We start from the raw sequence: 25,349 nt of genomic DNA on the forward strand, positions 1-25,349 counted from the left end.
CTTTACAATGCACCCTTGAATATTGCCTTATCTTTCCATTTTTAAAGTTTCAATGATACGTTTCAATATTCTCCTTAAATTTATATGTAGTTCCAAAAGATTCCTATCTAAATAATCTATTGTACAATTAAAATCACCACATAAAATGAAGTATTCTGTTCACCCAGAATTTAATAGTGTATTTGCTAACTTTTCTAAGACAACACAACGTTCACTTGAATTCACAGGAGCATATCCATTCAGTAAAATTAACTTTATGTTTTCATACTTAACAACCTTTAACAATTATCCAACTACAACATCTTCAATTTCAATAGAAACTGGAAGAAAATTCCTTAAGAAAAGAATAGCTACTCCTACACATCCTGTTTTATGACTCAGAACAAGATTCCTGTCCCATTCTTTCTTCCAGTCAACCTCATTATCAACAATGCTATGAGTTTCTTGAGCAAAAGCTATATTAATGCATTTAGATTTTAAAAGTTCAAAAAATACAGCCCTTTTTTTCACATCCCTTGCCCCATTAAGGTTCAGAGATGAGATTTTAAATCTACTCATAATCACACAAAAAAAGATCCAAAGAAAAAACAAAATACAGCGACTTATTAGCTGTTCTTTAACTTTGATGTAACTCACTTAAATTGAGCTCTGATCTTTTGCAACAGTTTTCGAAGTCTATAAACTTCAGTGTCCCTTAAGCCATCAGATGTCCTTTGTCTCATTTGCTGGGTTGGGGTGTGTAGTGAGAGTGAATATAGGACTGTGGTGGGCAACTTTGTCACTTGGAGTGAGCTGAATCATCTGCAGCTCAACTTGACAAAGACTAAGGAGCTAATAGTGGATCTGAGGAGGGCAAAAAACACCTGTGACCCCTGTTTCCACTCAGGGGGTCCCTGTTGACACTGTGGAGGAGTATAAGTACCTAGGAGTGTACTTTAACAATAAACTGGACTGGACTAGAAACACCGAGGGGGTCTACCAAAAGGGTCAAAGCCGACTCTTCTTCCTGAGGAGGCTGAGGTCCTTTAACATCTGTGGGACGATGCTGAGGATGTTTCTATGAGTCTGTCGTTGCCAGCACGCTCTTCTTTGCTGTCACATGCTGGGGCAGCGGGCTGTGGGCTGCTGACAACAACAGACTGAACAAACTGATCAGGAGGGCCAGTGATGTTGTGGGGGAGGAGCTGGACACTCTGACGACCGTGGCAGAGAGGAGGATTCTGTCCAGGCTCCAGTCCATCTTAGACAATGTCTCACACCCTTTCCACGACACACTTGCCCAGCAGAGGAGCTCCATCAGCAGAAGACTCCTCTCACCCAGATGCATCACAGAATGTTGAATGTTGTAAATATATATATAAAAACGTTTGTATATCTGGAGCGTGTAACAAAAGTAATTTCCCTCTGGGATAATCAAAGTCTGATTCTGATTCTGTCTGTACATGCCTGTGAAATCCCTGTCTGCATTCTCTATGACGTCATTCCCTTCTGGTAAGCCCTGGTAATCAAGGTATGAGCAGTAATCCTGTGGCAGATAACATTAAGTGGAGTCGCTGCACCTGGGGGGAGTACTCCATAATCAAGTCTTTCCCAGTGTGTTACTGCCAGATTCTTGAAAGCCATTCCGTGAGTAAACCATCCAGCGTTCCTTAATCGCCTGCCTGATATTGACCTGTCTCATTCCTGTGATTCCTCCTGCCTGTCTTGCTTGTTAGATTCTCCAGTTGGCTTCTGTATTCTGGAGATGCCTTGCCCCGACCAAGCCTGCCTGCCTCTGCCGGACGGAGCCGTTGGATCCAGTCGGAACAAGTGCAACATTCAAACTTGGCCACTAACCCTGTTCTCTTTTCCACATTGGTTCCATTGTGTGCGCCCTTCAGTTCCTGCAACACCAGTTCGTTCAGTGAACCTTTTAAAAGGTTTATTCCTGTGTCGGCTGAATTATCGAGTCTCCAGATTCTGTAGGTTTAATACAGGCAGGGGTTGATGTTGACTGGTTATTGAGTTCAAAGCATTGTATTTTTCTTCTTAAAAAGCACGTGTTAGATTTGATTATGGGAGACTATTAATAAAACATAAGATGAACAGTCAGTTCCATTTATACATTTTCTACATCTCCGGAGCAGAACAGCTATATTTTCAAGTAGCCTGTTATATTATTTGACTGTATTCATTACCTCATTAACATGTCAGATTTAAAATTTTATTGGAAACATGCCATTTTATTCTGACATGATTCTGTCTCCACTTTACAGAAAGTATTTTTTTTAGATTCACCACATTGTGGCTGATTGCCTTCATGTCACCTCTGACATGATGACAGATGTGATACCCAAAATAAACCTGATTTTCAATTCGTAAGTTCTAAGCTGTCTTTCAACATCAGAACAAATATACCTCAGGCGCCATCCGAATACCCCTATAGAGCGAAGACTCTTTAGCCAAAGTGTTAGTGCATCAGTGGTCGCCATGATAGGTACTGCCACGTAATGACGTCAGAGTTAAAGGCTGTCCGAAATTTGCACAGCAGTCCAAAGCTCCTTTCCTCCACCACGATAGACTTCTTACTGTTGACCCTGTAAAAGGTTAAGAATGGATGGGTCCCTCCAGCGTGTCCCAGGTTTTCCTCTGGGCCTCTTCCCGGTGGGATTTCCCCTGAACACCTCACCAGGGAGGCGTCCAGGAGACATCCTTGCCAGATGCCCGAGCCACCTCAACTGGCTGCTCTCGACGTGAAGAAGAAGTGGCTCTACTCTCAGTCCATCCCAAATGACCGAGCTTCCTACCCTATCTCTAAGGGAGAGCCCAGAAACCCTGCGGAGAAAACTCATTTCGGGCCGCTTCTATCCACGATCTTCTTTCACACATGACCCAAAGCTAATGACCATAGATAAGGGTAGGAACATAGATCGACCGGTAAATCGATAGATTTGATTTTGGACTCAGTTTTCTCTTCACCTCGACAGTCTACAACAGAGCCCGCTTCACCGCTTCACCAAGCCGCCTTTTGATCTTTCACTCCAGTTTTCCCTCATTTGTTAACAAACGTGTCTCAGTGACAAATGTTATGAGTGCATTTATAAACATGGACAAACAGGAGGGCTCAGTATTTAAAATATCTGCTTTCAGATAGATAACTACATTATTTGGTGTTAATAGAAATTAGAAAAATTCCACAATGACCTGCAATGAAACTCTGTAGCTTTAAAGTTATAATATTTGTCTTTATTGCCATCTAGTGGCACATACAGGACAATGCAACAAATTAACTACTCTTGGACGTTGAGTGTGAGGCTATAATGCAAGGTTATAAAAACACTCAGCAGTTTAATATATTTGGAGCTGGAAGAGCTAATTGTGTTTTTATTTCAAAGTTCACGATCTATTATGAAGATTTGAGTCTTCAGGACGAAAAACACTGTGAGCTCTGATACCAAGCAGCTCTCAGGCTTATCAACTTCACTGTTGCTTTGCTTGCATGTAAACATTTTTATCAGCAATGATAATATTACAGCAATGATTCTTTGCAATATTCACATCCAGTTATCACCTATTTAATGATTGTATTTTAAAGTTTAGCAAAAGAAAATACTTGCTTTAAACTGAAGGTGAAACCTGGTGATTAATCATCAAAGAATTGAGAAGACAGAGATCAAACTTTAGAAAGACTTCCAGTTCAGTTACACAACTAGCAAAAGCCTATTTATTTCTAATGCTTGCTAATTGTGATGCTTTACACTGTTACCTCTTCAAGTCTCTTCCTGATCCCAGCTGGGGTCTTTGTTTGAGGGATTTCCATATTCTGCTAGTGCATGTTTGAGTTTCCTCCTGGTCTATAAACATACTGTATGTTAATGGGGAGTTCTGAATTCAACTTCCGTGAGATTAAACTCAAATTCATTACAATACTGATAGAAATAAATGAAGGGCTGCTCGCCTGTCGGTTTCTGAGAAGCGATTCAGGCAAGGAATGACTCCCCTTCCCATTTCTAAAACCTGATGAATAAAATCATCCACAGGTCTTACATGAAACCTTGTAGTTATTAATGAAAATTAACTCTGGACCAGATTTTACCCTCACTGGTAGAATTGTTTTACTGTATATTTTTTAGATACATAAACCCTCCTCCACCAGAAATGAGGCTCTTTCATCCATTGAATCAAAAAGCAGAAAATCAGAACCATGAGAACTTATTTCTTCTGTGGAGAATCCTCTGACGTCGACACATATTAATGTTTACCGCCAGCTTGATCAGGGCGTCATTTGCTTGTATAAATGTTTAAAACAAAAACTGTGTCAAACTAGCCATGTTCCTAATCTCTATTTTAGTCTAAATTACATTAGAAGTGAGCTGATGCTCCATATTTCTGTATTCAGTGACAACACAAAGCGTCAAAGTCTCACTTTAAACTCATCAACATCTTTGACTTGTTGAAACTAATTAAATAACTTTTACTCTCCATTAACACATACTGTTTATGTAAGAATGATGTTTGAACATACTTTCATTTTTATTTAAAAGCCTGAAAAATGTCACTTTAAAGATATTTAACTGAATCACCTAAGCGACTTAAGTTAGCAAATATAAACATGTGTGCCACACATTTAAATCTTAATAATTTTGGAGCAGCATCAAATCATCAACAGCATCTTGAAACTGCAACACTGGAAATTAACACAACATAGATTATTATAGTTGGTTTTTATTACATTTCATTGATATGTTAGACAATAAACACATTCCATGTAAAAGACAGCTCACTGCTATAACAATCTAAGGAGGCATGTGTGATATTTGAAATCCACTCATGTAGCATCACAGCCATTCATATCATTTGCAAAGGGACTGATATCAGCTTGGGCTATAATATAAATTTGCATGCGTTAATGTAAAAGAATAAGAGAAAAAAAACCCAGTCCTCCAAATACTAAGTCTGCTCTGTCTTTGTGTCATGTATCCATGTACATCGTGAGCCGGTGTCTGCCTCAAAGAAAATTTTAACTTGGTAACATGTGGTGACAATAAAAGGTTCTAGATTCTCATTAATTGTCCCTTCCTTGATATTTTCTAACATCTTTGTAATAAAGGCACATAATTATCCAGGATAACAGCATTTATCTCATGGAATATACAGCAGAATAAACCATCACAGCCTCCAGCCTACACAGCTGCATATGTTGCTGCAGGACTCCCCTGTCCTGTCAATGCAGAGATGAATTGTGTGAGATGTTTATCAGCATTAAAAATGAGTTAAGCACTTTGAGACTTGAACATGTTCAAAGATAAAATCCTAAATCTGATTCTGTGGTTTAGTTTACACCTCCTGTGACACAACATACCAGGATGATAAAACTAGTACAATTTGAAGCTATTAAAACAGTAACCTCCTCCTAAAATAAATATTGAATAACAAAGCATTTAGATGAAAGCAGAATTGACACAGCTTTTTATTGTTCTTTGATTTGTTCTGGTTGTGAATTTTAGTCAATGATGGAGTCTAAAACAGAAAAAGGATCTAATTTTTTAGAATAAATCTCAGGCATCTTGGTCAGGATCAGTGTTTGTTGTCACAGAGTAAATAAAGCTGGGACACTTATATTTGGTTCACAACAAGCGAAACAGCAGAACTTTTAATAGAACCTCCATATGGGGCAGAAACATCTACACCAAAAGACTAAATAATGTCCCTGACAGTCGATAGTGTAACTTTAAAGCTGTTTTCTATTAATCTACCGGTCCTCAGCTAGATCTCCAATGGGGATAATTCCTGCTGATGTCCAGCCTCTTAAGACATTCACACCGCCCCCTTTTTTTTTTCAGAAAAATGTTCTCAAAATAACATGCTCAAATGAAATGTAACATGCTTTATTCAGGTCCATTTAAATTATCTTGTTCTTATCTTAGATAATATGTGGATACCAATGTTATTTAAAACAAAAGGGAAATTACAGTAATGAACCTAGAAAGAGAAAAACAAGAAGGTTCAATTCCTTCCTCAGAACAGGGGGCTGCTAGGCTTAAAAGGCTAGAGTCAGGATGTAGATGTTAACTATATGAACTCCATGTTAAACTGTAATTACCTGGATTAAAATTGGCGTAAACAGAACCTTCTGCTGGGCGATGAGGCCTCTCTGCTTAGATTGTCACATAGATCAATTAGAAATCACACATAAAGAAAAAACGTTGATAACAGAATCTTAAGCTCATATTTTTGTATATTGGAGTAACACACCCCTCATAATGAAGTGTTCAAGTTCTTTGTTTAAGTTTATGAGCTGTTGAGACTCATCTGAAATATTTCAGTATTTTACACCAGTAATCTTTGATCAGTCAATTTAAATCATCATTGGTGAAGATTCTCAGTCATCCAGGTCATGGTCATTCAAAAAAAAGTTAAAAAAACAAAGCAACTGGATTTGTTTTCCATAGTTTGAAGACATTTTGCTTTCTATCCAGGAAGCTTTCTCAATTCAAAAAGTCTGGAGTAATGTGGAGTGTCAAGCTTTAGACTACTGCCAAACAAAGGCCTTGTAATGGCTTAGATAACATACAAATTCAACATGATTAATAACAATCATCACCTCAATTTTCACCCCCGTATAAGTGATCAAAACATTGTTCCGGCAAGCAAGGCCATTAACGACTCCCCGTTACAGAGGAGTGGACCAGTTTCGGTTCAATCTGCTGGCTTAATGACTTTAACGACTGCCCATTACTAAGGGGTGGACCTGTTTCTGTTGAATGTGCATGTTATCTAAGCCATTACAAGGCCTTTATTGGGCAGTAGTATAAAGCTTGATACTTGATACATTACTCCAGACTTTTTCAATTGAGGAAGCTTCCTGGATAGGAAGCGACACGTCTTCAAACTACGGAAAACAAGACCAGTTACTTTGTTTTTTACTTTTTTTGGAATTTAAATCATCCTGCAATAAAACATAAACTTTACCATTTCCAGAGGTTCTGATGGGTTGGATCGTCTCATAGAGGGAAGGGTCACCTGCAGACAATAAAGCAACATCAAAGTTATTGTCCTAATTAGTGGAAATAGATCAAATTTGTATTTTTTACACAAACTACATCTTTTTTTTAAGTTTCTGATTTTATGTGTGTGTGTGATTAGTTTGATATCTAATCACACACACACACAACCATTACTGCCTGTGTTGTGGAGAATTTAATTGGTGTATGTAACTCTGATATCTTATCTAGATGCAGCTGCGTATATTTCCCGTGTGAAAGAGCTCACAGTTCACAGATTTATTGTGTTATCTTCAACCAAGGACACAGAAGACTTATGTTAGATAAGAACTGGATCATACCAGCTGTTTGCACTCCTATTTCTCAGCTGAAAACTACTCCCACTTCCTATTTTAACCCAGAATGTAGAAATGTGTAGTGGGATTTTTTCTCACCGCTCTGTTTCCTGACTGCTCAGGGACAGAGACATTCAAACGCTCTATGCCTTTGAATAAATTTGCAAAGACAAATATGCATCCTTCTCTATTTCATTGAGCAAACTGATGCTCTATTCTACATTTCTATTCTTATTATAATATTTTCTATTGTTTTTACCAGCAGGCTTATTTATTCTATATTTATTCTCCTGGCATCCAGTGTGGACAGCAAAGTTATAAGTTTATTGTTAAGGTAAACATGTTTCTTTTCTGTGCATATGACTTTAAAGCTGTTTTCTATTAAGGTAAACAAATAAAATTTGGATTTGGTTTGATTTCTGGACAATACCTGGATATATGTCAGAACTGTGAAATTTATTGATTTAATTTCTTAACTAATCATAATGATGATCAATCTGAGACTAACCATGAAGCAGTGAGCTGTAAACGGGACTATCAGTCTGGGTCCCTCCATAATTGGTGGCTGAGGTTTGATTGCTGCTCTCTGACTGAATCAGTCTACAAATAACAGAGACATCAATTTATTGAGTAAAGTAATTATTATTGATGCATGTCTAGAAAGAGATAATAGAATTTTTATACTGACCTGATACAGTATAAATCTGTGAGGAAAAATAATTAATGATTATTTTTTTTCGTGTGAAAATTGTCATACTTTTATTTCATGTTAAACCATCAGAATAAATTTTAGCCTTTTGAACAAATAAAGTATTTAATTGAATCTGATCCAATGTGAGCAGAAAAGGGTCTCACCTTTGGACTTTCTGTAGCGCCACAGCAAGAGCAGGAGAATAATGAGAATGACTCCAATAACTGGTCCAACAATCGACATAACAGGAAATGAAGGCCTGGCAGGAGTGGACGGGGCTACTGGAAATAAGTCATATTGACATGGGATAAATCTTATTTAGCTGCAGACTTATAAGGAGCAAAAGCAAAATTTCACCACTAGGTACGCTGAGCACTGTCTGTAGACCAAAACAAGGCAAGGCAAATTTATTTATATAGCACAATTCAGTACAGAGACAATGCAAAGTGCTTTACATGGTTAAAATATAGGAATAAAAGCAAGTAGGGATAGAATGTAGAAACAAAAAAGAACATTAAAAACAGTAAAACAGTTTAACTAGAACATTCAAAGTCAATTTAAAAATAAATGTGTTTTTAATCTCGATTTAAAGGAACTCAGGCTTTCCGCACTTTTACAGTTTTCTGGAAGTTTGTTCCAGATAAGTGAAGCATTGGAACTGAATGCTGCTTCTCCATGTTTAGTTCTGGTTCTAGGTATGCAGAGCAGGCTGGAGCCAGACGACCTGAGTGGTCTGGAGGGTTGATACACTGATAACAAGTCTGTGATGTATTTAGGTGCTAAGCCATTTAGAGATTTATAGACTAACAGAAGTATTTTAAAGTCTATTCTCTGAGATACAGGGAGCCAGTGTAAGGACTTTAGAACTGGGGTGATGTGCTCTACTTTCTTAGTCTTAGTGAGGACGCGTGCAGCAGCGTTCTGGATCAGCTGCAGCTGTCTGATCCACTTTTTAGGCAGACCTGTGAAAACACCGTTACAGTAATCAATTCTACTAAATATGAGCGCATGGATTAGTTTTTCCAGATCCTTCTGAGTCATTAGTCCTTTAATCCTGGAAATCCTGGAAAAGCCGACCTTGTAATTGTCTTTGGATGCTTTTGAAGGTTCAGGTCTGAGTCCATCACTACTCCCAGATTTTGGGCCTGATTAGTGGTTTTATAGCTGAAGCGACTGAAGCTCTGTGCTAACTTTTGATCTCTCCTCTATTGGTCCAAATATTATTACTTCTGAAGAAAATTTTGGCACATCCACGTATTGATTTCTTCTAAGCATTTACTCAGTGCCTGAACTGGTTCATAGTCACCTGGTGACATGGTGATGTAGAGCTGTGTGTCGTCTGCATAGTTATGGTAGCTGATGTTGTTATTTTTTATGATCTGCGCTAGAGGGAGCATGTAGATATTGAAAAGGAGGGGACCTTTCCAACAAGATGTGTGACAAGCCACAGCTCTCTACGTAAGCATCAGACCAATTATCTGTTTACATTTTACATTTGTGTCAAAAAAAAGAATGAATGTATATGAGGATCACGTGGACACTGGACAAGAGTTCTTTCTTCTTTCGTGCAGTGTCCTTGTGTTGAGAAGACGTTCAGCTGAATCTCTACATGCTGCCTGCACATGGTCGGTGATTTGGACTTCTGGGTTGGCTCTGATTTGATCTATCACTATTTCCCTTGTGCATCTTATCAGGGACGTTTGGACTTTAAAATTAACATTAATTAATTTTTGATCCAACTGAAAGATCTATCATCTTCCAGGGACTGACTAGATCAGCTCGTTTTGGCCAAACAAATCGTCGGAGGAGCGCCCAGAGGCTCTGTTTTCTGCCCCTCAGTGAACTTTGCCAATCCCACGCGATTCTCCTGCTGAGATTGACGGACGCTGAGCCGTGCAGCATCAATCTCATTTGTTGAAGCAACACCATGTAAAGGATTTCCTTTTTTTTTTTTACCCATAAGGTGGTATTTTGTGCATTGGAAGAACATATTAGGAATAGCTGTTATGTTTTCTGCTGGTGAACCCAATATCCAGGCAGAACAAAGATACATTAAAAAGGTTCATTGTGAAGATAAATAGTGATGGCTGAGGCAGGCAAACACAACCAGACTTGGCAGATTAATCTAGGTTGATCTTGGCTTGGTTGAAGTAGTAGGCAGGCAGGGATGAACAGGAGATCAGAGCAGGCGGTGTAGATCAGAGAACCACCAGAACAGGCATAGTAAACAGCAGGGAGTCAAGGAGAATCCGGCAGAACTGCAGCACGCAGACACAGACAACTTGGCTGAAGAGTTCCACTGACTGAGCACATAGAATCTGGAACAGCAGGGTATGTGGCACATGAGAGGCGGAGTGAGGTAACATTCTGGCGGGGATGAGTTGGTTGAGGCGCATATATGTGAGCTGGTGAACCGGTGATAAGGGCAGAATCTAATTACTGGCAGCAGGTGGAGTTGAGTTGGGCTAATTGACCACGGCAGAGCTGACAGGATAGTGGATGGAAGGTGACAGGCTGAAGAGAGGTCCAAAAGCAAAACAAACAACCAAAATCATAACATTTGCATGTTTTATTTAGGAGTGAGTAGAATTTTCTAGTACTTTATTAAGCAGAATAATTACTGTTAAAGGACTTATCAGTTTAATAAATAACAACTAGTGAAATTGAATGGTCTATAAGAGTTACCGAATTACCTTCTTTTGAGTAAGTAACTGGATAAACTGAGACATTTTCATTGGTTTGTGATGAAGGAGTGATGATTAAAACTCCAGTTGCAATTATAATTAAAGTTTTCAATGTTTGCTGGACAACTTTAACTCAGTCAACAGATGGTTGGATAACACCTTTCCGGTATAAATAAGTTAATAACTGGCTAATTAATAAACCAATTGTTAGAACTAATCATTACAGGCTTATAGCCCTTGATGACAACCATTTGAAAGAATTTTCGTTATAGCAATCCTTTGATTTTGAATGATATATTATTAAATTATAATTGCCAATTATTATTAATTATCTTTATATGAAAAGGTTCAAACAGGTCCTGCAGCTGGAGATAGACACCAGCACCCCTCACGACCCCACAAGGGATAGACTTGTTAGAAAATGGATGGATGGATAATCAAACAGGTGTAATATCTTAACACTGTCTAACTAAGAGGCACTAGAGGTCTTTATTCATCAGTAGCTGGACAGGAAGATGGGCAAAGACAACATGGGAAGATATGCAGTAAATGGCCCGGGGCGCAAGAATTGAACCCAGGACCACTACTGCGACCAAGACTATAGTCTCTGCATGGTGCTTCTGCTCTATCACTGAGTCACCTGGTGCATTGTGAAAAACAATGGAGAAAATACATTTGTTTTTGCTCCCCTAAATAATTTGTATGAACAAATAAACATTAATATTTATATAACAGAAATAATTTGATGAAGAAGTAAAAAGGAACAACCTCTCCATGTGTTTAAAACCTTTAAAATCAGACAAAAAGCAAGTCTAAACTTAAATAAATAAAAGTTCAAACAGGGAACTAAAATTCAAGGTTTTTCCAGTTAAATAATATCCTCCCACCTCCTGAATCTGTTTAGAAGACAAACAGGAACAAATGTTCTGCTTTAGGGCCTCATTAAATGGGGCTATAGTAACATAGCCACTGGTTTGCTGATGGTCTTTAATGTATATGGGACCAAAATACTTATTTTTATGACCACAGATAAACACATTAAACATTTATTAATAGTTAGAATTTCTTATTCTACAATAAAGACCAAAACACTGCCCCCTGCTGGTAGGATTGTTTTCTCTGCTGACAGTGAGGCTCTGGGTTTATCTGCTGTTGAGGGAAACCGCGAAACAAGTAAATCTTTAGAATATTCATCAAATAATATATATATATATATATATATATATATATATATATATATATATATATATATTTTTTTTTTTTTTTTTTTTTTTTTTTTTTACCATAAATCTTACCTTCAGCTACTACAGTCAATAAGAAATATGGAACTCGAATTAATTAAGGCCACATTTTACATGAATCAACCCTTTGTTGATCAAACTATTTCCTTTTATATTTTTTCCAGTTTATGGATTCACATACTTTGGCAACTATAACCATAATAATTTTATTTTCTGAAGATAGATTTCTGAAGATAGATATATCTTACATTACAATATATGTTCATCTTGTTTCATAAAACATTAACTGATAGAAAACACTGATTGTTTATCAATGAAGAAAAAATTGGCTCCCAGGTAGGAAGGTTTAAAACACTTGCAAAGAAACTATATGATGGAAACAGGAAATATTTGAACAAAGTTAAAACCTAAACTTTATCACATGCTTTTATTGAGAAAACCGCTCATCTACGGCTGATTGTAGCTAAAATGGTTTACGTTTTTTTCTTAAAAGTTGAATAATGAATGATTTTGGCAGCAATAATATATGGTTTAAAATACTTATCACTGATGAATGTAACTAAACTATTTGACAAAAGAAACTGTTTAATCTTGTCAGGAAAACTAAACTGTTGTTTAGAAGAGACCTGTTGAAACATTGTATATAATCTCTTCATGTCTATAATAGATGATCTACCTACAAACAGTTACTGAGAGATCATCACTCCATGGTGTGAACAGATAGTTTCTTGTTCCTCTACAGCTGTATCTGCCGCTGTCAGCTGGAGTGATCCTGTCTTCACTGTTGTGAAGTTTATTATAATAAGTCAACAAGATTGTTCTCCATTCATACGTCCACTGAGCTCCTCCACCTCCCTGGATCTCACATCTCAGAGTGACTGTCTCTCCTCTGAATATCTCAGACCAGTTGGGTTGCAGGATCACAGTCGGCTTAGAAACTACAATGAATAACATTCAATCAGAAGACTGACAGAAACTTATATTAAACAACAAGAAGAGTTTTAACTCGTATGGTTCAATGTTGAAACTTTCTCATGAAGATGTTATATGCTCATAAAACATTTTAATTGATTTGTTTCTTTCTGATAAAACAAGAACATTTTAAATTAGAAGAGCAGAACATTATTATGAAGTAAGAAAAAATAAGAAATTACACAAACCAATATAATCCAGGAAGCAGTCACATTTGGTGCTGATAGAATTGTTTTCTATCAGAATCTCAGCATAGAAACTCTCAGTATGATGGACGCACTTCAATATCTGACCCTAGAAACTGTGGGAAGTTTTGTGGCATCATGTCCCTCAGATTACTTTGACCAGTTATTATTTCAGTCAAGTTATTATTGCTCTCTAGCTAAGAGGCACTAGAGGCATGTATTCATCAGTAGCTGGACAGGAAGAAGAGCAGAGAAAGGATGGGAAGATATGCAGTAAATGGCCCGGGGGCAGGAATTGAACCTGGAACCTTCAATAATTTGTATGTTAAAAAAGCATGATTAATTGCATGAAAGAAATACTTTGACAAATTTACTAAAAAAAAAAGAACTAAAAACTCTCCATATGTTTAAAACCTTTAAAATCAGTCAAACAGAATCAAGTTTGAACTAAAATAAGTCAAAATGATTTTAGTCAAACAGGGAACTATAGGTCTAAAGATTTATCCAGTAAAATAATAACCTTCTACCTCCTGAATTTGATTAGAAGACAGACAGGAACAAATGTTCTGCTTTAGGGCCTCATTAATTGGAGCTATAGTCACATAACCACTGATTTACTGATGGTCTTTAATGTAGATGGGACTAAAATATTTCTTTTTACCACCACAGATAAACACATTAAAGATGTATTTAGAGTCTGATTTTCTTATTGTAGAATAAAGACCTAAACTCACCAGTTTCCTGAATGGTGACCTCTGTGCTGGTTTCAGTGTAGAAAGCTGGATCTCCTCTTCCTCCTCTGCAGCTGTACACACCTCCCTCTGAGACTCTGAGGACTCCATCTGGTTCATTGGTTCTGATGAGCTGAGCTGGAGAAGACACTGACTCCTGTCTGAACCAGTCAAACTTCCAGCCAGCAGAGCTGGACACAGAGCATCGTAGTGCTACACTGCCCCCTGCTGGTAGGATTGTTTTATCTGCTGACAGTGAGGCTCTGGGTTTATCTGCTGTTGAGGGAAACATAAAAACAAGTACATCTTCAGAATATTCATCAAATAATCATTTTGTTACCATAAATCTTACCTTCAGATACTACAGTCAATCAGAAATATGGAACTCTAATACATTAAGGCCACATTTTACATGAATCAACCCTTTGTTGATTAAACTATTTTCTTTTATATTTTTTTCCAGTTTATGGATTCACATACTTTGGCAACTATAACCATAACATTTTTATTTTCTGAAGATATATATGTCTTACATTACAATATATGTTCATCTTGTTTCATAAAACATTAACTGATAGAAAACACTGATTGTTTATCAATGAAGGAAAATTCTGGCTCCTAGGTAGGAAGGTTTAAAACACTTGCAAATAAAATATATCATGGAAACAGGAAATATTTGAACAAAGTTAAAACATAAACTTTATCACATGCTTTTATTGAGAAAACCGCTCATCTACAGCTAATTGTAGCTAAAATGGTTATGTTTTTTTCGTAGAAGTTGAATAATGAATGATTTTGGCAGCAATAATATACGATTTAAAATACTTATCACTGATGAATGTAACTAAAATATTTGACTAAAGAAACTGTTTAATATTATCAGGAAAACTAAATTGTTGTTTAGAAGAGACCTGTTGAAACATTGTAAATAATCTCTTCATGTCTATAATAGATGATCTACTTACAAACAGTTACTGAGAGATCATCACTCCATGGTGTGAACAGATAGTTTCTTGTTCCTTTACAGCTGTATCTGCCGCTGTCAGCTGGAGTGATCCTGTCTTCACTGTTGTGAAGATTATTATAATAAGTCAACAAGATTGTTCTCCATTCATACGTCCACTGAGCTCCTCCACCTCCCTGGATCTCACATCTCAGAGTGACTGTCTCTCCTCTGAATATCTCAGACCAGCTGTGTTGCAGGATCACAGTCGGCTTAGAAACTACAATGAATAACATTTAATCAGAAGACTGACAGAATCTTATATTAAACAAAATAACAATTTTAACTGTTATGGTTCAATGTTAAAACTTTCTCATGAAGATGTGATATGCTCATAAAACATTTTAATTGATTTGTATGTTTCTGATAAAACAAGAACCTTTTAAATTAGAAGAGCAGGACGTTATTATGAAGTAAGAAAACATCAGAAGCTATACAAAACAATATAAGCCAGGAAGCAGTCACATTTGGTGCTGATAGAATTGTTTTCTATCAGAATCTCAACATAGAAACTCTCAGTATGATGGAAGCACTTCAATATCTGACCCTAGAAACTGTGGGAAGTTTTGTGGCATCATGTCCCTCAGATTACTTTGACCAGTTATTATTTCAGCCAAGGTATTATTGCTGTCTAGCTAAGAGACACTAGAGGCATTTATTCATCAGTAGCTGGACAGGAAGAAGAGCAGAGAAAGGATGGGAATATATGCAGTGAATGGCCCGTGGGTAGGAATTGAACCTGGAACCTTCAATAATTTGTATGTTAAAAAAACATGATTAATTGCATTGAAGAAACACTTAGACAAAATTACAAAAAAAAAAAAAAAGTACTAACAAACTCTCCATATGTTTAAAACCTTTAAAATAAGACAAACAGCATCAAGTCTGAACTAAAAAAGGTCAAAATGATTTTAGTCAAACAGGGAACTAAAGGTCTAAAGGTTTATCCAGTAAAATAATAACCTCCTACTTCCTGAATTTGTTTAGAAGACAGACAGGAACAAATGTTCTGCTTTAGGGCCTCATTAAATGGAGCTATAGTCACATAAACACTGGTTTACTGATGCTCTTTAATGTAGATGGGACCAAAACATTTTTTATCACTACAGATAAACACATTGAACATTTATTAAGAACCTGATTTTCTTATTCTAGAATAAAGACCAAAACTCACCAGTTTCCTGAATGGTGACCTCTGTGCTGGTTTCAGTGTAGAAAGCTGGATCTCCTCTTCCTCCTCTGCAGCTGTACACACCTCCCTCTGAGACTCTGAGGACTCCATCTAGTTCATTGGTTCTGATGAGCTGAGCTGGAGAAGACACTGACTCCTGTCTGAACCAGTCAAACTTCCAGCCAACAGAGCTGGACACAGAGCACCACAGTGCTACACTGCCCCCTGCTGGTACGAGTGTTTTATCTGCTGACAGTGAAGCTCTGGGTTTATCTGCTGTTGGGTTTAGAGCAGAAAGAAAAATATAAGCACTTACTTCAGATAAAAATATATAACAACATATTTGATTATAAAAAGTGTCATACTTCATTCAAAATTAAAATATTCATAATTCAAGTTTGAACCAAGTTTTTACATATTTACTTCAGTGACATCTTGTTTTTTTCTGTATATCTAACAGAAGGTTTTCATCTTTTCTGTAGAATGTGGTCATAAATACAATAAAAATTATTTTGATCAAAACAATAAGAGAAGCTTCAAAGTCTGACTCACATCTCACTGTCAGTCTGAAGGCATCACTCCATCCTGTTATCTGATAGCCTCTTCTACCCGTACAGCTGTAGTCTCCACTATCAGACTCAGTGATGCTGTTGGTCCTGTATTCACTGGATGATGGAGAGTTTCTGGTTGTTCTCCATTCATACGTCCACTGAGCTCCTCCACCTCCCTGGATCTCACATCTCAGAGTGACTGTCTCTCCTCTGAATATCTCAGACCAGTTGGGTTGCAGGATCACAGTAGTTTTAATGGAAACTGTTCACATTAACAAATATCCGGTTAAAAAAGCACCAAATAAAACAACAACAACAAAGTCAGCAAAAAATCTCTTGCTGATGTTTGAGATATTAATTCAATGTGTCTAGTTGCTGTGATTATTCACAACAATTTGGTGTATTCAAATGAAATTGTAAACTAAATAGTGACTTAATGTAAGAACAAATATCACTAAGACTAAAATAATAACAGAGATAAAAACAACATCTTAAATGAAAAACTTTTAAATTTGAATATATTTCATAGCAGCCTGACTTCATGTAATAAAATACAGCTTTAACATTAATACAGAATAATTTCAATATCCAAATGGAAGAAATATGCATCTTCTACAAAACTACTGAAGACGTACAAAATGTAAAAATTATTTTTTGTTACATTGATGAACAGAAACTAAACTCACCAGTTTCCTGAATGGTGATCTCTGTGCTGGTTTCAGTGTAGAAAGCTGGATCTCCTCTTCCTCCTTTGCAGCTGTACACACCTCCCTCTGAGACTCTGAGGACTCCATCTGGTTCATTGGTTCTGATGAGCTGAGCTGGAGAAGACACTGACTCCTGTCTGAACCAGTCAAACTTCCAGCCAGCAGAGCTGGACACAAGGCACCACAGTGCTACACTGCCCCCTGCTGGTAGGACTGTTCTCTCTGGTGACAGTGAGGCTCTGGGTTTATCTGCTGTTGAGGCGAACATTAAAACAAGTAAATCTTCAGTATTTTGTTTAAGGAAACATTTTGTTACCATAAATCCGACCCTCAGCTACTTGAACCCGACAGAATTAATGAATCCTGATCAAGTCTGTGGAATGCTCTCCCAGACCATCTCAAAGGCCCGCAGACGGTGTTTGTTTTAAAAAAGAAACTTAGACCTTCTTATTTAGAAAGGTGTACTCTGCATAGTTGTTGTTTTTATGTTGCATTTTTTATGTTTTGTTTTTATCTGATTGCCATTGTAGCACTTTGTGATTTGAGGTCAAATGTAAAGTACATTACAAATAAAATGTATTAATATATTATTACTATTATTTACTCTGAAAGGTCAGATTCACTTTCTTGTTCATAATTATTATTTCAGAATTTTAGGACATTTAACTACGTCAGATAAAATCCTAAACCTTCTCCTGTAGTTAAGATGTAGGTTATTTCAGAAGCTAAACTCCAGCATTATCAGAACAAATTAAAGGAGTCACAAACAAACCAGCTTGGTTCTAGTAGAACACGGGTCATACAAACATGAGGTTTTCTGAGTCAAACATGTTCTGCTTGTCTCTAAAATAAAAAAACCCTTCATGTTTTCCACTGACTAACGATGGAACAATCAAAAAGGTTTGAGTAATTATCACCCAGAAGGTCCAGAAGCATCCAGGTCAAGACTGAGAGACTCAGGAAGAATTTTAACCTCAGAATACAAGACTTCTTCATAAATCCCAGAAACAGATGCACAGAATGAAAATTAAACCCAAAAACAGTCTATAAATCTTTGGGGGAAAATACACAAATTGTACTTTTTTTATGCACTTATCTTATGAAGCTATTCAACAATGTTTCATCTTATACTGAATGTAATGGAAGTTTCCCATTAAAGTCTCTTTGGAGATGCTGAATCTTAAATTTGTGCTCCAAAATATTTCAATAAAGCAAACGTATAAGGGAAAGGGAACAAGAATGAGTTATTCTGAATTATTATGAATGAACAAAATATTATTGATAAAAAACAGAACTCAGATTCAGAAGTACATTTGATCTCCAAGAAAAAAAAAAAAACGCTGTTCCTCTTAATGTTTCCACTCATCTAATGGTTCAGATTTAGACATCTTCTAAATATGCTAACTCCTACTGATGATAGAAGATACTGGGAAGCCATTATTACTCACACTGCACATTAGACAAGACTGTTGCTGACTTTACCATTTACTGGTGTGACTAAGTATTTACCCTTTTCAGCGCCGGCTCTTCTTCCTGGTTCAGACTGAGCTGTTGAGATGATCAGATGGAAAAAGAAAACTCATATAATTATAGTAATTTGAACATAAAGAGTTTTCATTCAATTAAAATGAATACACACAGTTTTTCAATTAGTCTGATCATGTTACAAACAAAACTAATATGAAATTTATGTTGCATTAAAACAACTCTAAAAAGTTAAATTATATAATTAAAAGAAACTGAAGAAATTATCTTCTCACCATCAGCATGCTCATAGATGAGAGCACTGAGCACTACAATGAAGAATAAAAGCTGATCAGATATAATCGCACTGACAGAGAAACAGAATCACAACAAATACATTTTTATAACAGACTTCAGATAAAACTTTGTTGTTAAAAACTAAAGGGGGTTTGTAAAATCAAAAACATTTATATGGTAACAACAAGGTAACAGATGGTTAAAGATTGAATCACAGAAACACACATCTCCTCTCTTGAGGAGAGAAACAGATAAAATGATGATAAACTCTGTTTCCAACATGTAGAAACATGTTGATCACTGAACAGAAACCCAGTGATGAACTTACAGAAAAAGCCCAGCATGCAGAGCAGAGAGTTCTCCATCCTCACATCCAGACCTGCTGCACAGCTCATCACAAAGGCTTCTGCTTTGTTCTGACTATAAAGATGGGGAAATTACATCTACCACACATAAATGACATCAGCATGTCTGATACTTCTCAGTCTAGTCTGTGTGTTTCCTTCCTTTACTCACTAACCTCCCACCACAGCAGCAGGTTTGACTGCAGTCGTTGGTAGACAGGTTTATATTTCCTGTCCGCTACACAGACATTTCATGTGTGATATTAAAAAAAAACTTCAGCAAATATGATAATATTATTTTATTGTTTTGCTATTTCAGTGGATATAAGAAGTTGTAAGGGAATATAGATTTTCCCTCTTTCTAAATTCCTAACTCCTCGTCTTCCTGATGCGTTCATTTCTTCCTGCATGTAAACAGACATTGTCATCGACACCTTATCTTTCCAGTGACCTTTACCTCTATCTACTGAGTCAGTTTTAGAGCGTTCAGATATACCACTTGTCTGTTAACTCCTGAGAGAACCCACAGACCATCTATCCTCCCATCCATCCCACCCCCATAAACCCAACCAGGACTAAGCAGAAACAGAGGATGACTGAAGGAGTCATGAACGTGTCTTCATCTCTCCATCAGCCCAGCTTTGGTCCTGTTTTGCATTTTTTTGTTATTGGCTTATTGCTGATGTTGCTGTTTTTTATATATGTTTGTGGATGAGTTTATTTGTAGAAGTATGTGTATTTGTGGTGAGCGGGTGTATGTGGGTGAGTTTGTCACCTGGAGGTGCACAGTTGCTAGAACGGCAAGAACAGTAGAAGGTCTTCAACACACAGCATGCTGGACTGACGGTCTTGGCTATAGAGAACCCCATCAGCCCCCATCTGAGCTAACCCATCAGGTGGTGCGATGAGTCCCTCTGGAAGCCCACCAGAGCCAGGCGTAGTCTCTGCGGCCCACAGCCAGCTTGACACTTCCCTGAAGCCACGGGCCACCCGAACAGAGCCCACCACTCCAGGGTGGGTTTTAATTTGGTGGCTTTTCAGTACAGTTGACAGCGATCATTAGGGGTGACAGTGAAGGTGCCTGAGTGCAAATGCATTTTCTGATTTTTCTGATCATTTCATCCTCTAAAACACTGAGTTGAATAATGACCCATAAACCTGAACAGGGAGTTATCTGCATGCAAACATTGCATCTCTGATAATTGTGGACATTTTGGGAGACTTTATTTAGCCTTCTATAGAAAACAATGACCTAATAGTTCCTTTCTTTGGTTGCACAATAACAAGTCAAATGAAAACCTCTCAGTATGGAGGCATGGTTTACAGGTTTAAAAAAAGTTGACTTGAAGACCTAGTATCAATTTTCAGTGAATATTTCTGTACATTTTAAAGATGAAGGTCAGGATTTTAAAGTAAGGCTTCACTCATAATTTTTCAGTGACCAAGTTCCTCACTTTGTGTTCCCTTTTAGAGTTTTCTTTAAAAACTATATAAAGACCATCCTACCTAACCTCCTCCACAGGGTGTCTAATCTCTCATCTGCTTATTCACACCTCAGGTATTTTCAAATGTAATGGATGACAACAGTCCTATCATCAGTCCTTTTTAGATAAAAAGAGGAAGTGTAAGCATGGGTTGGCAGTTTGTTCACACGAACAAGAATCCAAACCAAACATTTGACCAAAACAAATTATATATTTGATTTGATCCTGCTGCATTTCATGCATATAGTCTCCACAGTAATAAAAACAGAATCAAACATACTTTAATAATCCCAGAGGGAAATTACTTTTGTTACACACTCCAGATGTTCAGATATACAAACATATATATATGTGTACTACCGTTCAGTTTGGGGTCACCCAAACAATTTTGTGTTTTCCATGAAAAGTCACACTTATTCACCACCATACGTTGTGAAATGAATAGAAAATAGAGTCAAGACATTGACAAGTTTAGAAATAATGATTTGTATTTGAAATAAGATTTCAAATACAAATAAGTCTAGTTTTGTTCTGATGAACACACTACACATAGAGGTAGGAATCCTTTGTGAGTTTATTGAAAGACATGGTTCTTAGATGATGAGACCAGAGAGACAAGACTGCACGGGAACAGGGGTGTAGATGATGGCAGGAGCAGACGGCCCGGGGAGAGAGTCCACAATCCCTAGGTGGCTAGGAAAGCTCAGTACTGCTCGGCTAGCAGGCCTCGTAGCAACACCAGGGTACAGAGCAGAACCCTTCCAGGGCGGCTAATCAGGTTAGCAGTTCTCTGGAGACACCAGGAACAAGCAGCAGAGTACAAAGTCTTTCAGAGAGACTGGCAGGACTGACCTTAAACGAGAAAGCAAAAACAAATCTTCCAAGGCAAAAAAACGAGGACTGGCATGGAGAGGGTGTAGAACGATGACGGACCGGCACTGGAGTAAGACAGAGGGAGGCTTAAATAGGGAGGCTAGCAGGTGAAATGCGTCTGACTAATTAATTACCAACAGGCGTGACTGACTGCAAAGGGAGTGATATATATATATCCCGCGACCCCATGAGGGATCAGAAAATGGATGGATGGATGGATATATATAGTCATGGCCAAAAGTATTGAGAATGACACAAATATTATATTTTCACATGATCTGCTGCCCTCTGGTTTTCATGTGTGTATGTCAATTGCATTCATATTATGAGTAATAAAAGCTTTTAATGACAGAATGAGTCACTCTGTCCCTCTTTAAAGGTCGGTCGTGTCTTTCTCTCCTCTGCAGCTTTCACCCCCCACACCTCTCCTGCTTCTGCTGCTATGTCTTGTCTTTTTGAGCACTTTCTTCATATCAACCGAACTCTGTAAAACATGGATCTGGTAAGCTGGTCTCTCAATACTATTGATACATTTTTTTCGACGGGTAGGCAACAGAAGGGGGACCCGTCCGGTCCTGATTTGACTCATTTTGTGGGATACACCCTAAATTTTTGGATGGAAAACGGTGTGTCTTTTGACTTTGTCATTCCAGGACGTTGAAACTTTTACATTTGGATTAAGGATACTTGGATCTCTGCTTATTGGTTTTTGTGGATTTTTGAAGTATCAGCAAATACAGCGGACGTCGATAGCCATTTGGCCTTGATCAGGCTGCCGGCTGCAAATGACGCGCTCACTAAGGCTGTGAACGGACAGATCTGGAAGGTGAAGGAGCAGAGCCGAAAGCTGGCTGTGCTGGAACGCAGACTGGCTTCGGTGGTTGAAATCAAGGGGGTGATGGGATAAAATCTGGAAGTGAAGCACGGAAAAGCCCAACAATTCGGAAAATTGGATTTACCATTTAGAGCCAGGAAAATACTTAAAGCTGACAGGAAAGGCAGGATTTGGATTTGGATTATGCCCTCCCTATCTCTACTCCTGGATTGTTATGGCGGAGAATGCTCAGAACAGCTCCCCGGCTACCCCCTTCCCTGCAGACACCTGTGGATGCTTTTTCTGAACTGTTGGCCGGCTGATAACATCAAGGACAATGGCCTCTGGAGAGTGTTCACGGACATATAAACACTTTCACTCAGTCACACATAACTGATGCTCATAAAACTGATGAACTTATGTACACGCGACAGGTGTCAAATGTTTACCTTTTGCATATATGTGTCTTGTGTTATTTGTGCTTTTCGTGCAATGAATTTTTATTTTTTTTGTCGGTTGCTTGACTCTTTATTTGTGAGAGCATAAATTGTCAAGCATCTGTCTTTTTTCTCCCTCCCCTCCCCTACCCCCATGTTATAATCTTCCTTCAACAGATCAAGGGCAGCGCCTTGTGGACACAGTTGTGTCCTTGGCAGCACAGCCTCAGTGAACCGTCTCCCCCCTGAAATGTTTGTGATGTTTATGTAATGGTGATGGTACTGAAACAGCAATTTGGCTCTGGGATAATTAAAGTATATGTGATTCTGATTCTGATTAATGCTGCAAGTCAATATTTGCAGTGTTGACCCCTCTTCTTCAGGACCTCTGCAATTCTCAATGGCATGCTCTCAATCAACTTCTGGACCAAATCCTGACTGATTTCTAGTCCATTCTTGCACAATCAATGCTTGCATTTTGTCAGAATTTCGAGGTCTTCGTTTTTCCACCTGTCTCTTGATGATTGACCACAAGTTTTCAATGGGATTAAGATCAGGGGAGTTTCCAGGCCATGGACCCAAAATCTCTATGTTTTGTTCCCTGGCCCAGTTAGATATCACCTTTGCTTTATGGCAAGGTGCTCCATCATGCTGGAAAAGGCATTGTTCATCACCAAACTGCTCTTGGACGGGTGGGAGAAGTTGCTCTCGGAGGACATTCTGGTACCATTCTTTATTCATGGCTGTGTTTTTAGGTAAGACTGTGAGAGAGCCGACTCCCTTGGCTGAGAAGCAACCCCACATATGTATGGTTTCAGGATGCCTTACAGTTGGCATGAGACAAGACTGGTGGTAGCGCTCACCTCTTCTTCTCCGAACAAGCTGTTTTTCAGATGTCCAATCAATCAACAATCGGAAAGGGGATTCATCAGAGAAAATGACTTTACCCCAGTCCTCAGCAGTCCACTCCCTGTACCTTTTGCAGAATATCAGTCTGTCCCTGATGTTTTTCCTGGAGAGAAGTGGCTTCTTTGCTGCCCTCCTTGAGACCAGGCCTTGCTCCAAGAGTCTCCGTCTCACAGAGCGTGCAGATGCACTCACACCTGCCTGCTGCCATTCCTGAGCAAGCTCTGCACTGCTGGTAGCCCGATCCCGCAGCTGAAACACTTTTAAGATACAGTCCTGGCACTTGCTGGTCTTTCTTGGCTGCCCTGGAGCCTTTTTGGCAACAATGGAACCTCTCTCCTTGAAGTGCTTGATGATGTGTTAGATTGTTGACTGATGTGCAATCTTTCTAGCTGTGATTCTCTTTCCTGTTAGGCCATTTTTGTGCAATGCAATGATGACTGCACATGTTTCTTTAGAAATAACCATGGTTCACAGAAGAGAAACAATGATGCCAAGCACCAACCTCTTTTTAAAGTGTCCAGTGGTGTCATTCTTACGTAATCATGACAGATTGATCTCCAGCCCTGTCCTCATCACCACCCACACCTGTGTTAATGGAGCAATCACTGAAACCATGTTAGCTGGTCCTTTTAAGGCAGGGCTGCAATGATGTTGAAATGTGTTTTGGGGGATAAAGTTCATTTTCTAGGCAAATATTGACTTTGCAATTAATTGCTGTTACGCTGATCACTCTTTATAACATTCTGGAGTATATGCAAATTGCCGTTATAAAAACTGAAGCAGTAGACTTTGTAAATATTAACATTTGAATAATTCTCAATACTTTTGGCCATGGCTGTATTATGTCTATGCCCCGAACCATAGACATCATATACATAGACGCCCCGTCGGGTGGGAGGCGTGCCGACAGAGCATCCATCTTAGGTCAGACCAAGCTGCACTCAGAGAGAATACATGTCAATTCAGGAAAGTGGTACTTTATGTTTTCAGACACTCTGAATCCGGTCAATTCTCAACCCATTTCCAGATAAATTAGCTGACTGAAAACGTCACCCTTTTAGGGGCTACATGGGACCAATTGATTGAATTAAATTATTGTCTAATTTAATACATAATTTCGATTTTGTATTGACAGTTAGCAAACTTCCAGAGCTCCGTACGAGGATGCCCAATTTTTGCTCTGCTTATGGGTGCGCAAATAAAAGGACACTACAAACCAGATCTTGGGGAAGTACCTTCCATAAGAAAGATTGTCTGATTGATAATCCTCATGCTTTACAGTTACAGTTTTTCCCGGCATAAACACAATATGTGCTAATGGGTAGCAGGGATGGAAGCAGAGAAAAGTACATTAAACACCCTGATTTTTGTTTTTGCTATGATTTTGTAATCTCTTTGATTCTAAGATGCATTATTAATTTTTTGTTGATTTTTTTCCCACCGCATTGCGGTTTGTATTATATAATTTTTAAA

The 25,349-nt window shown here is 38.1% G+C and overlaps 1 protein-coding gene and 1 long non-coding RNA gene across 3 annotated transcripts in view; both read right to left on the reverse strand.

Annotated features, from left to right (window-relative positions):
• Positions 1-25,349, reverse strand: part of LOC118565920 (basement membrane-specific heparan sulfate proteoglycan core protein-like) — a 130,055-nt gene that overhangs the window by 100,128 nt on the left and 4,578 nt on the right. The window contains exons 2-7 of the mRNA XM_036147003.1: positions 17,234-17,421; positions 16,549-16,809; positions 16,000-16,272; positions 14,788-15,045; positions 13,826-14,098; positions 8,174-8,287 (exon numbers count right to left, since the gene is read on the reverse strand). Of these exons, the coding sequence (XP_036002896.1) occupies positions 8,174-8,287; positions 13,826-14,098; positions 14,788-15,045; positions 16,000-16,272; positions 16,549-16,809; positions 17,234-17,421 (1,367 nt within the window). The remainder of the gene's footprint in view (positions 1-8,173; positions 8,288-13,825; positions 14,099-14,787; positions 15,046-15,999; positions 16,273-16,548; positions 16,810-17,233; positions 17,422-25,349) is intronic.
• Positions 5,133-7,920, reverse strand: LOC118565675. 2 transcript variants are annotated; one of them, XR_004932520.1, is made up of 3 exons: positions 6,235-6,421; positions 6,083-6,133; positions 5,133-5,200 (listed from the first exon to the last, which is right to left on the reverse strand). It is a non-coding gene; the product is annotated as an uncharacterized LOC118565675 (long non-coding RNA). The 2 variants fall into 2 exon arrangements; XR_004932521.1 differs by lacking the exons at positions 5,133-5,200; positions 6,235-6,421 and adding exons at positions 6,952-7,002; positions 7,827-7,920 and having other exon boundaries at positions 6,082-6,133.

The sequence above is a fragment of the Fundulus heteroclitus genome, chromosome 14 (assembly GCF_011125445.2).
Source record: "Fundulus heteroclitus isolate FHET01 chromosome 14, MU-UCD_Fhet_4.1, whole genome shotgun sequence".
Classification (NCBI taxonomy): Eukaryota; Metazoa; Chordata; class Actinopteri; order Cyprinodontiformes; family Fundulidae; genus Fundulus; species Fundulus heteroclitus.